The sequence below is a fragment of the Daktulosphaira vitifoliae genome, unplaced genomic scaffold, assembly GCF_025091365.1.
Source record: "Daktulosphaira vitifoliae isolate Bord-2020 unplaced genomic scaffold, ASM2509136v1 Scaffold_1, whole genome shotgun sequence".
Taxonomy (NCBI): domain Eukaryota; kingdom Metazoa; phylum Arthropoda; class Insecta; order Hemiptera; family Phylloxeridae; genus Daktulosphaira; species Daktulosphaira vitifoliae.
In genome coordinates, this window is record NW_026099572.1 from 70,550,520 (window position 1) to 70,562,524 (window position 12,005).

The following is a 12,005-nucleotide window of genomic DNA, read 5'->3' on the forward strand; positions in this document are numbered from 1 at the left end:
TTATAACAATTTACCTGTTTCCTTACTAACTGACACAATATAATTTATGTATTTCTCTTTAAAATAAAGAAAACAAAATTTTGTGCTGGCCGCAGACTAAATACTTAACAGTCGTCGTGTGTGTGCGGCGTTTCTGCAGTTCTAAAATAATCACAAGTCGCTATACTATTAATAATATAGATAAACGGCTAAACCCTCCGATAACAATATCATTATTCAGCACCGTATCAAAAATTCCAAAAACATAAAATACTCATTATTAATTATTAATACACTATAACTAGATTAGATTAAATTAGATTAGATAGATAAGACTAGTTAGATTAGTTATTTTACACATTCAACTCAACTAGTTACTAAGAAAGTTATTATGTATTAAAATTAACTAATTAATCTAAAAATTACTTAAATAGTAAATTTATAACTAATTAATGTCTAACTTTGCCAATTAGTTCAGCAATATAAAAAATTTAATAAAAAACATCATTAGATAAATAAATTTTCATCGGTTGACATCGCTGGTATTTAGTTACCGTTATTGTAATTTATGTAAACACAATATATTTACTTTTTGTACAGATTGTAAATATTTATTTTACAATATTAAATACATACAATAATTTTCGAGAAAAATATTCTATAATGAAATTCTGAACACTGTAGATATTATTGTTTTTCATTAAGTTAATAAACTACAGTATATCCTTTTTTGGTAACTTTATAACGCTTACATTTTTTTTAATAGTATTCTTAGTTAAAACGGAATTTAAGTAAAATAATTTGTATAATGGTCAAGTTTTTTTTTAAAACCACAGACAGAATTTTCATTTTTAAATTTTATATATTAAAAACAATTTTTCTTAAAATTTTAATTTAATTTTAAAACCATAGAAAATATCAAGTATATTGTAAGGAAAAATTATTTCTAATGTCAGGACACATGTGCCTTATCTAATATTTTGTCCAGTAACTGCTGTTTCTGTGACATTAAGAGGTCGATTTAAAATATGCGATATTTTTATTACATTCATAAAATAATTGAAAATATTTAATAGCTTATAACTAGTACTAATAATTATTAATTAGGTATTATTCATTCAAGCGATGATAATTTTCATGAAACTACTGTGCCTTTAACTAATCTTTTAGTCTAAAAACATTGCGTTCTCTATTATTCTTTTCCCAATAAAAATATCAACATCTGATATTATATAAAATACATGTAAAATAAACGTATAAATTCAAATCATCATAAAGTTTAAAATGCTCTAGAAATTTAAATACAAAATATTATTCAGAAATTTTGCTTAAAATCGATTTATAAAATGGCTACCTTATAAATATTTTTTTATTTATTTCTTAAATCTTTAAAATTTCTATTTTCAAATAAATGTAAAAATTATTATAGATAATAAATATTATTACTGCAGTCCTAAAGCGTAAAAACTATTAAAAAAAAAAAAAAAGTACTGCAAAATATTCAATGTATCAAAAGTTATGGGGTTTGTCAGAATATACAGAATTACTCTGTATATTTATTGAATTATTTAAAAAGCAAACAAAATTTTTAATAAATTAATTGTAGCTTTAATTTTATATGGGTGTATTAAAACAAATGATAATCATAAAAATAATAAGTTTCGATGAATTGGAAATACTTAAAATTAAATGAACATAATTATTTAAATTCACGCTTATCTTAAGATTTTAAAGTATTAAAAGTTATCAACACTAGTTATAGCATGACCATTTAAGAACACCAGTCGGAATGCCATGGTATTTCCTAGACGATGTGATTTTTTATAGCTTTAAACGTTTTAGTAAAATTTTATATTTTTTCTTATTGTTAAAAATTGCTTGGAAAAAATCCATTTTGAAAGATATAAAAACAAATAACATAATTTTTTTTATCAGATGTCATTTTCTATGAAATTAGTAGCACAGAATAAATACATCAGTTGCAATATATTTTAAGACGTAGGCACGGCTTTTAATGTATTTAACATTTATTGAAAGATAGGGTTTTTATCTTTGAACGGATTAAAATATATATTATTTTACTACATATCATTGAAGTGTTTTTAAACCAAATATTTTTTTTTCTTTACAAACATTTTAAATTCATAATAATAGTTTCTGAGAAAATGAGTGATTTATCAGATTTGGTTCTTCTGTATTATTATCATATATTAAATACAATGATGCCAAGTCATCCTTAAATGCATAGTTGCAATGACCAGACATGTCACAAACTTTTTTTGTAGATGGGCAATTTTACTGCACTAGTCCAAGAAGAAAAGTCCACAAAACTTGATTTTTTTTTCAAAATTCCAAATTTAGGAAAATATGTCTAAAAAATATCCACGTATAAATAATATGAAACGGCAATATGATTTTTTAACTAGCAAATAAAGTTAAATAATTATTAAATTATGATTCATCAATTGTTATAACTACATAAGCATTTTTTTTGAGTAGTGTATGCTTCATTTTAATTGTATAATGTTACAAAATAATTTTTAAGGCATATATTAAATTTATTTACTTAAAAATAAAATTGTCCAAGTCAAACCTAGTTTTGCTATGTTTTTAATAATATACATTTATCATTTTTAACATTTCTTCAGAATATTATAATAATCTACTAAAATTTAAAGTCTTGGTTTAATAAAATGAATAGCTGAAATAGCTATTAAAAGTTTAAAGATTTGTATCTATAGATAAAAATATAATGGTACCTAAAAATGTTTACATTTAATCAGTGTTATTTATAATAATGATGTATTACTTAAATTTTTCAATACAATTAATAATCTTATTTGTTAATATTAACTTCAATACTTTTAACAAGTTAGATATATTAAATTGAAATCTTTCATGTTGTGCATTCATAAAATTAAAAAATATCAGTGTTATTGTTTGTCGGATGTCTAGTAGAGGTGGTAATTTTATTAATGTCTACACTTTAGTCGGCCATTAGTTGTTAGTACTGTGACCGATAGAGTCAAAGTCAGATGTTCAAGGTTAGTTTAACTGAACAGTTTATTTTTTTTGTAACTTATTTTAATAATGTTATGTAATATTAATATTACTTGTTGATATTTTTCAGTTAATTATGACAGTATCGTAATAGTAATTTTTTTTTTCAAATTCTTTTAATGTGCTTAGACAATATTAAGATTAATGTTTCGAATTTAATCGTTGAAAAGAATTTTGATTGAAAATTTGTTGCAAGTCAATAAAATTTTTAACTGTAAGTAATAAAATTATACTTGTAGTGAGTTAAAACAAATTTTTATGTAACTTTTATTAGTATATAGTAAGTTATAAAACTAATTTATTTTATTTATTTGTAAAATAATAAACAAAATAAGTACAATTGTAAGGATAAGTATTATTTGAAAATTCCCATAACGTTTTTAGAATTCAAATTTGTTTTTATCTTGCAAGTAATTGAGTGGGTTATGATAAAAAAAAATATCCCACCCAAAGATTTTTTTTCAATTAACTACAATACATTTTACCTGCGTAGTACATAATTAAGTATTTTCCAATCTATTGATACTGAATTTCATTGAAAAAACAGATTAGTAGTTTATTAGTTCTTATTTTGGTTTCAAATGATTGGTTGTGCCTAACTATACAAAACTATAAAATATAAGTTTAATAAAAACTATATTTTCTGTAGTAAATATTAAGTAAAATAAATAAAGTTTCATTTTATTTAATTAGAATGTGCTTTTTATATAAACTTAAAATTTAATCACTATTTCAATAAATTAACTTTCCTAGCTTTTGCATTAGCAAACATGTTAATAATATTTAATTTTAATTTTATTAATAACACATTTTTTAATATTCAAAACTATAATGTTGGATAATAAAGTCAAGTTTTGATACTTTAGAAATATCATTTTCACTCAAGAATAATAACAAAGTAAGACATAAAAAAAAATCAAAATTATCTGTCACTTTTTTTAATCATTTGTATATTGAGTTTAACAGAATATGAACTTTAATTTTGGAAACCACAATGGTAAAACATTTGAGCATCATGGCAAAAGCCGTTTGGTGAATATTTTGTCAATATTCACCACACGTCACATGTCAATATTATATTTGAGTTAACAATAAAAAATTGCAATAGACTCCATTAGCCAATTTTAAACTTAAAAGTAAGACTGAATTTATTAGGAAAAATTATTATAGACTTCATTATAAAACATTTCCAATTTCGATGGGTCAATAACAATTTTAGATTGAGTAATTATTGGGTAACAATTATTTTAATACATAGAGTGGGTGGAGTATGCATTATAAATATACACCAGTGAGAGCTGTATTCACTTATGCTACATACTTGCTTTATGTATTAAAATGATCATAACTCAATAAGTACTACTCTTAAAGTTGTTATCAATATATCTAAATTTTTTATAACCTTTATAATTTTGAAAAAATAAAAAATTTATTTACATATTTTTCTTATTAGAGACAATTTAAATTATTTACATATAAAGTATTGCAATATATTTGCTAGATCAAAAGTTATTAAATTTATCAAAACATTGTAGACCTACTACTCTGTATATTAGATATCAAATTATAACAAATAGTGTGCAAGAAAATAAGAGGACTGTAACTCTCAATTTTTCTCTCTAGATCTTCTAACAGAACAACTAGTTATTATAGCGTAGTGCGCTATAACCTAATATTCTTATCAATATTATTTTTATAGTGTATTATTTGACTAAGCGAGATAACACTACATTAGTTTATACTAACCTATCTATTTTTGATAACCTTTTTTTGGTAGGTCATTTTTTCAGATAGTCAAGATTTTATGATCTAGGAAAAGACCTGGGGAAAACCCTATAGACAGAGAGTCTCAAAGTATCACATTGCTAACTTTGTGCCACTGTGATGTTTTTTTCGCCTAGTAGACAATTTTTTTGTTATAGTTCACTTTTAAATACTTATTTGGTATAAGTTAAAACTTGCCATATGTTACGTAACATGGTACTAAATATATAAAGTATTCCCAAAAAATAACATTCTATTTAAACTTAAGAAATTCTTCCATTCCCATCTTACATAGTGTGCCCTCAACAATTTCAATACATTGTAGGCCTTGGGTAACAGACTACTATGCATTAAAAAAATGAAATGAAGCTCCTCTCTTTGTATATAAATAAGCTCTAATTTAATGAAAGTTTCTAGGATTCGGTTTAACATTAAATTTTTTAAATTGAAAAGAAATAAATGATGATATTCTTACTATATTCAAATAGATTTTGTATTATATTTAAAAAAAGAAAAAATGTGTTCAGCATTGTAAGTAAGGTTTTATCAAGCACTGTAAAGTTTCACAATATACTATGTTTTTTTTTTTTAGGGTATTTAGGTCCAATCAGATATATCTTGTTTTTTTTTTATGTATTACTCCACCATTTTAGTTTAATTAGAGTTGTAATTAAGTATAACTAGTAGCATACATATATAAAAAAAAAAAAAACTTATTAATTTTGGAACAATAATTCATCCGTATAGCTTAAACTAAAAAAAATTTAAAGGATTAAAATATATATATAAATTGAGATTGAATAAAACTTTGTTTATTACTAAACTAAAATTGTATAACGCACTAAGTATCGAGTTTAAAATGTACCTTAAATGTGTATATTTTAAACAATTTTGAAGCCATGTCTTGGGACACACTTACCAGCTATTCATGCAAGATGCATGAAGAAAAAGTTCTACCTATAATTGGTAACAGATGATGTAATAGACGTATATATATAACATTTACAAAACAAAATATTGTCACCAGTTTTATTTGTTGGAGTTTCTAAATTTTATTTTATTAATTTATTTGAATTCTATTCAGACTTTAGTTTAAATAAAAAAAAAAAAATACAAGGGAGTAAATCTACTTACTTTTTAAACTTTTTTTGTTGATTATGTTGGCTTTTTATACTTATCAAGACTAAAAAAATAACAGGGTCTGTAAATTTTGAACGAATTTGATTTTAAAACGTAATTAAAATATATTTTTTGATAGATTAAACAAATTTACCCCTAATAGCATTAAAATTATTATAATTTTTGCAGATGAATTTATTTAATGTATTGATCCTGATTTTCATCACTGTATTAAATAGTACACATGGAGCAAATATCTTAGGAGTGTTCCCTATCAATGGCCGCAGTCACTGGGTGGTATACGAAAGTTTAATGAAAGCTCTAGCAGCTCGAGGACATAATGTTACTGTAATCACTTCATTCCCACAAAAATCTCCAATAGCAAATTATACAGATATTGATGTTTCTACTGCATTTCCAAGTGTGGCAAATAAAATAGGAATTGATTTAGTACTCAATGTATTAAGTAACACGCATATGAACCAAATGTTCATTTCTGATCATCAATTAAAATTGTGCCGAGAAACTATAAAACTACCTCAAGTACAGGGGATGTTGAAAAGTGATATCAAGTTTGACGTAGTAAGTTTTATGAAAAAGGAATAAATTTAAAATAATTTAATTTAAAATTAAATTTACATATTATTTATGATTATAAATTTACAGGTTTTTACTGAGATTTTTGGATCAGATTGTGACGTTGGATATGCATATTATTACAAAGCACCTTTAATATCTATGATGTCAAGTGGTATTTTACCTTGGAGTTATGATCGTGTTGGTGGTCCGGATAATCCATCGTACATACCTTTAATGATAATGCCAACTTCTGGTAAAATGGATTTTACTCAACGACTGAAAAACACCATTTACTATATATACTTTAAAATTGTATGGAAAATATTTAGTGAATGGCCAGCTGATAAATTTTTAAAAGAATCATTTGGTCCAGAAACTCCATATATAAATGACATATTATACAACACATCAATGGTATTTGTAAATAATCATTTTTCATTAGATGGTCCACGGCCACTTGTACCTAACATGGTAGAAATTGGAGGCATTCATATAAAACATCCACAACCCATTCCTAAGGTAGATTAACAATTGGTATTTTATTTCTATTTTAAAGCTGTATAACACTGCATTACGTTTTTTATACTTACCTGAAATGTTATTTTATTAATTTATAATTTTTACCATGTCAAATCTAAAACACAATTATTCATAAACATATTACTAGAAGAAATCTAACATAGTAGCTATTTTGAAATTCATAGTTATCCTAAAGAGCAAAAAANGTTAACATAGTGACTATTTTGAAATTAATAGTTATCCTAAAAAGCAAAAGATAATATTTAGTCATCAAATAACATTATATTTCTCTCACCCCCATATAAGGTTTCTTAATAATAATGTTAAGTAAACAAATATAGAATGTTTGAAGCAGTTTTAATATTCTATGAATATTTGTTGAATTCTTTATAAGATTATTATTGATACATTAGTATCAATATTAATGAAATATGGTGACTCCTGTATGCATATCAAAATTTAGATGAATCATTAACAGATTTCCCATATTCCATTAAAATTTTTAAACAATAAAGAAGGATAAATTTTATTTACTAATTATTTAGATTATTAATAATAACCTACATAATTATAAACTTTATATTATCTATATATGTACAATAATTAATTGTAGGGGTGACGGTATTTTTTTTTAATATCGATATTTCGGTATGATATTTTTTACCGGTATTTGGATACGGTAATTTTGATATACTCGATATTTCGGTATCTCAGTATTTCCGATATTACATAATAATATAATATTATATAATAACATTAATATGAATTAATTTATTTATAATAAATTTATAAAAAAAAAACAAGATCACAAATTATTATTTTATTTAATTATTTTGATACAAATTTAGAGTTCATAGATAAAAATATGAGTTCTTCGGAATGCTCTGTTGATAGAGATGATCTATGATCAGTAATTATATTGCCCGCACAACTGAATACACGTTCGTTTGGAACACTAGTACCCTGCATGCATAAATATTTTTTACCAAGTACGGCCAAAGTTGGAAATTTATTTTGATAGACTTTCCACCACTTTAAAGGGTCTGACTCTAAATTTATAGGTTCAATATTTTATGTTCAATTCGATATAAACGCTAAGATGCAATTATTGCGATAAACAACACGCAACAACGATAAAAACAAAATAATACGAACCCATATCGATATTTAAGATATATATATTTAGTATTGTAAATATGTCATATATTTCTCACTGGAAATTTTGAACAATCTAAAAATAGATTAAAATATTCAATAACTAATTTCGGTTATCAGTATTAGCGATATTCCGATATTTTCGGTATATCGTATAAATAAAAAAGACGGTATACCGGTATATCGACCTCAAATCGGTATACCGGTAACACCGTCACCCCTAATTAATTGTATCAATATTGAAAACACACTAATATTACAAAATACTAACTTTTATGCTAGTTGATTTAAAATTATTCTCATTTTCAGGATATTTTAAAATTTATTGAAGAGTCACCGAATGGTGTTTTGTTTTTTACATTTGGTTCCATGATCCGTATATCAACATTACCAAAAGAACTACTTCAAATATTTAAAGATGTTTTTGCACAGCTTCCAATTCGAGTTTTATGGAAATTTGAAGAAGAGATGCCTGATAAACCCAAAAATGTTTTCATTAGTAATTGGATGCCTCAGAGAGATATTCTAAGTAATTTATAATTATTTAATTTGATAAATTATGCAATACAAGAATCGCAGTTTATTTATTATTTTATATTCTTTTACTACAGATCATCCAAAATTACGTATATTTATGACTCATGGTGGACTATTAGGTATAATGGAAGCTGTAAAATCGGGTGTACCAGTAGTAGGAATTCCATTTTTTTTTGACCAATTCAGAAATATTCAGAATGTGGCTAATAATGGTGCTGGAATTTCATTGGATTATTATTCTTTAACAAAAGAATCTCTTTTTAATGCTTTAAATAGCATTATTACAAATAGCAGGTATATTAGAAATAAATTAATTTTGCTATTGGCAGACTAAGTATAAAATATTTTTCAAATTCATTTAATCACAGTAGACAGGATATATTCTGTCCACTAAATACTTTTCTGAATACATATTATGTATTTAGAAAAAACCCTAATTCCCATTGTAGACAGGGAAAGTTGTGGGATATGTACTGATATTTTATTATATAATAGAACAAGGAAATAACGCTTTTCTGGGAAAATTATTGGCAAGCACAGAAAATTTTTGGTGCTCGTCAGCAAGTGCTTTAAAATTTCATCTGTTTTTGAGAAAACGCTCGCTTATGAATCTAGGTTTGATACTTTTACGAGGCCCGCCCAATGACATTTACAATATATATCACAAAAAAATTAATTCAATCCGTTTATTTTTCACCGATCTACAGTTCATTTTTGCACATATATATATATATATTGACTCTGAATTTTTAGAATATGATTTTGGAAGGCTTATTTTTCTCTTGGTGAATATTTCAGTAAAAAAATGTCAACATAAATCCTAATAAATTTGACTATTTTCTTTTTTTTTAATTTTCCTGATTTTAATATGTTTTTATTACATTGATTCTGTTGTAATATTTTTGCTACAAAAAATTTATTGTGCGAGGTGTAGCTGAGTACTTGTACCAAAATCAGTGGCCTATTTATAAGGATGGCCCAAAGAGGCTTACACGCCAAAGACACGTGAGACTCGTAGGGTCCAGGTTTAGGCCAGAGTCCCAGCGAGGCAAAGCATAATTAAGTAAAATATAAAAATTTCTCGTCTATATTACATCTTAAAAACTTCTTCAAATATCACCAAATATTACACATATTTTTTGACAATGACTTTTTAAGAAACTATAACAGTTGAGCTGGTAATTGCTTGAAATTCCTATGCTATTAACATTTAACAAGTCTAATTTTTGGATACATTTTATAATATAAATTTTTTTTTTTAGTTTTTCTTTGAATGCAAAAAAATTATCGCAACGATTTTCTGATCGACCACTTAATGCTACAGAAACAGCAGTTTATTGGACAGAATATGTAATAAGACATAAAGGAGCTAGTCATTTGAGAACAGCAGCAGTTGGAATGCCATGGTGGAAGTATTTCCTAGTTGATGTGATCGCTTTTATCGCTTCTATTGTTTTTATTGTTTTATATGTGATTTATTTCTTGTTAAAAACTGCGTACAAAAAGATAACAAAAAAATCTGTACCAAAAGATAAGAAAAAAAATTAATTTTGTAGATAAAATGTCACTTATCTTTTTATTGTGATTAGATTTTTATTGAAGGGTGCATCTATTGTAAATTATTTAAATTTGTGATTTGATAATTGTACAAGCCATAATCTACAATACGGAATTGATAATATTAATTTTATTTAAAAAATTTTGATTGTTACTGTTGTGTTATTTATTTTAATATTTACCTTGAAATCAAATTAACTGTTCATAAATGAAAATTATAAATTATTATTGGCCTTTTTAGTATTCCATTAATATTTTATGATTGTATTAATGCATTGTAATTTCTGTTATCTTTTAAGATTATTTTTAATCACTCTTGTGTATCAATTCAGATAATTTTACATTTGTACAATATTACCCAATTTAAATATATAATTTTAAAAATTGTTTATTTTATACCTAAAAAAAGTTATTTTATTAGGCTGTAAATTTACCTTTAATCAGAATTATTGTGCAGAGTTAAAAGCTATTTCATTTACATAACTGTAATATTACCAAATAATAAAAAACATAAAGCAATGTACATCTAAAAATGATGACATTTTATAGTTTAATTGCTTTTATATTTTTTTATGGCAATATAAATTTTTGTAGATATAGAATTAATTAAAATATTATTTGAATTTTGACTCTATAGACCACACTGAATTATATACTAGTGAAAACAAACTTGTATATAAATCGGTGGGGTACTAGATCTAAAACGATTTCCAAAATTAAGAAAGCCAATCCGAAATAAATTGTGTGTACAAATTGACAAATATATGGCAACATGACAATCAATTAAAAAGGTTCTTGAAACACCTAAATTAGGAATCGTGCTAACATACAATTAACAAAGAAATGTGAGGAAAACTAACAACTATCGTTCTTAGTTAAACTAGTTGAGAAATAGCCTAATATAAACTCCAGCACAGGTAGTTTATAGGAAGTGTAGACACACAGACAAATTCTTTATGCCGATTCACACCATTTTCCAACACTGAAATTGGTAATCCTATATATAATGACGACAAGAGCTGTAAGAATAGCTGACGAATTTTACGTAAAAGAAGAAAAAACATATCAATGGCAAAAACTTCGAAATAATGGATGCGCAATTTAAAACAAACAAGGTATTTAGAAGAAAAAATATATTAAGCAACAACGAAGACGTTTGGTTAAACAAATTTTTATCTGATAAAGGGGATTTTTTAATTTTTAAGGAAAAGGTTTTAAACAAGATATGATTTGTGATCTTTTAACGTATTGCTGTAAGAAATCGATTCTATGAGAGCTAAAAAAATGTGGCTACAGACTTAAAAAAAAAACACATAGTAAAATGAATACCTTCTCAGCTTCTCATCGAAGTTAAAAAATGACTAGTTTAATTTAATAGTCATAGAAAACAGCATAAATGTTATTCAGTTTATATTTCATTAGCTTCTAAACACCTACACTCTCTAATAATAAAATTGATCTATAATATCTGATAATACATTTTTATGTGAAATCTTTTGCAGAGTTCAAAATGCTAAAAATAGAATAATTTTGAATTATTGAGAAATTAGTATTTTTGTGTCCTCAAAAAATTAATTATTTTTCAAATATTTTTGTTTGCAATTCACTGATTTTTATATAAAATTAAAATTATCTTATGTTATTTCTAGTTGACTGTTGTCTTAAAAAATGTACGGCCAACTTTTCTGATGATAAGATAAAGAGCTTATTACGTCAACAGTAAATACTACTTATCT

The 12,005-nt window shown here is 24.7% G+C and overlaps 1 protein-coding gene and 1 long non-coding RNA gene across 2 annotated transcripts; one reads left to right on the plus strand and one right to left on the minus strand.

Annotated features, from left to right (window-relative positions):
• Positions 1–1,953: 1,953 nt before the first annotated feature.
• On the minus strand, positions 1,954–6,113 carry LOC126894310 (uncharacterized). The gene is made up of 3 exons (XR_007701378.1): positions 5,938–6,113; positions 5,669–5,760; positions 1,954–2,350 (listed from the first exon to the last, which is right to left on the minus strand). It is a non-coding gene; the product is annotated as an uncharacterized LOC126894310 (long non-coding RNA).
• Positions 3,000–10,423, plus strand: LOC126894295 (UDP-glucosyltransferase 2-like). The gene is made up of 6 exons (XM_050665210.1): positions 3,000–3,023; positions 6,112–6,504; positions 6,589–7,020; positions 8,485–8,704; positions 8,787–9,006; positions 9,975–10,423. Exons 1-6 carry the CDS (start codon positions 3,015–3,017, stop codon positions 10,258–10,260), a joined length of 1,560 nt encoding a protein of 519 aa, XP_050521167.1. The 5' UTR covers positions 3,000–3,014; the 3' UTR covers positions 10,261–10,423.
• Positions 10,424–12,005: the final 1,582 nt, after the last annotated feature.

Excerpts from the sequence above, each read along its gene's own strand:
- LOC126894295 (XM_050665210.1), top strand. Across the intron at positions 6,505-6,588 it reads GTGATATCAAGTTTGACGTA|GTTTTTACTGAGATTTTTGG; the intron begins GTAAGTTTTATG and ends ATAAATTTACAG. Across the intron at positions 9,007-9,974 it reads AGCATTATTACAAATAGCAG|TTTTTCTTTGAATGCAAAAA; the intron begins GTATATTAGAAA and ends TTTTTTTTTTAG.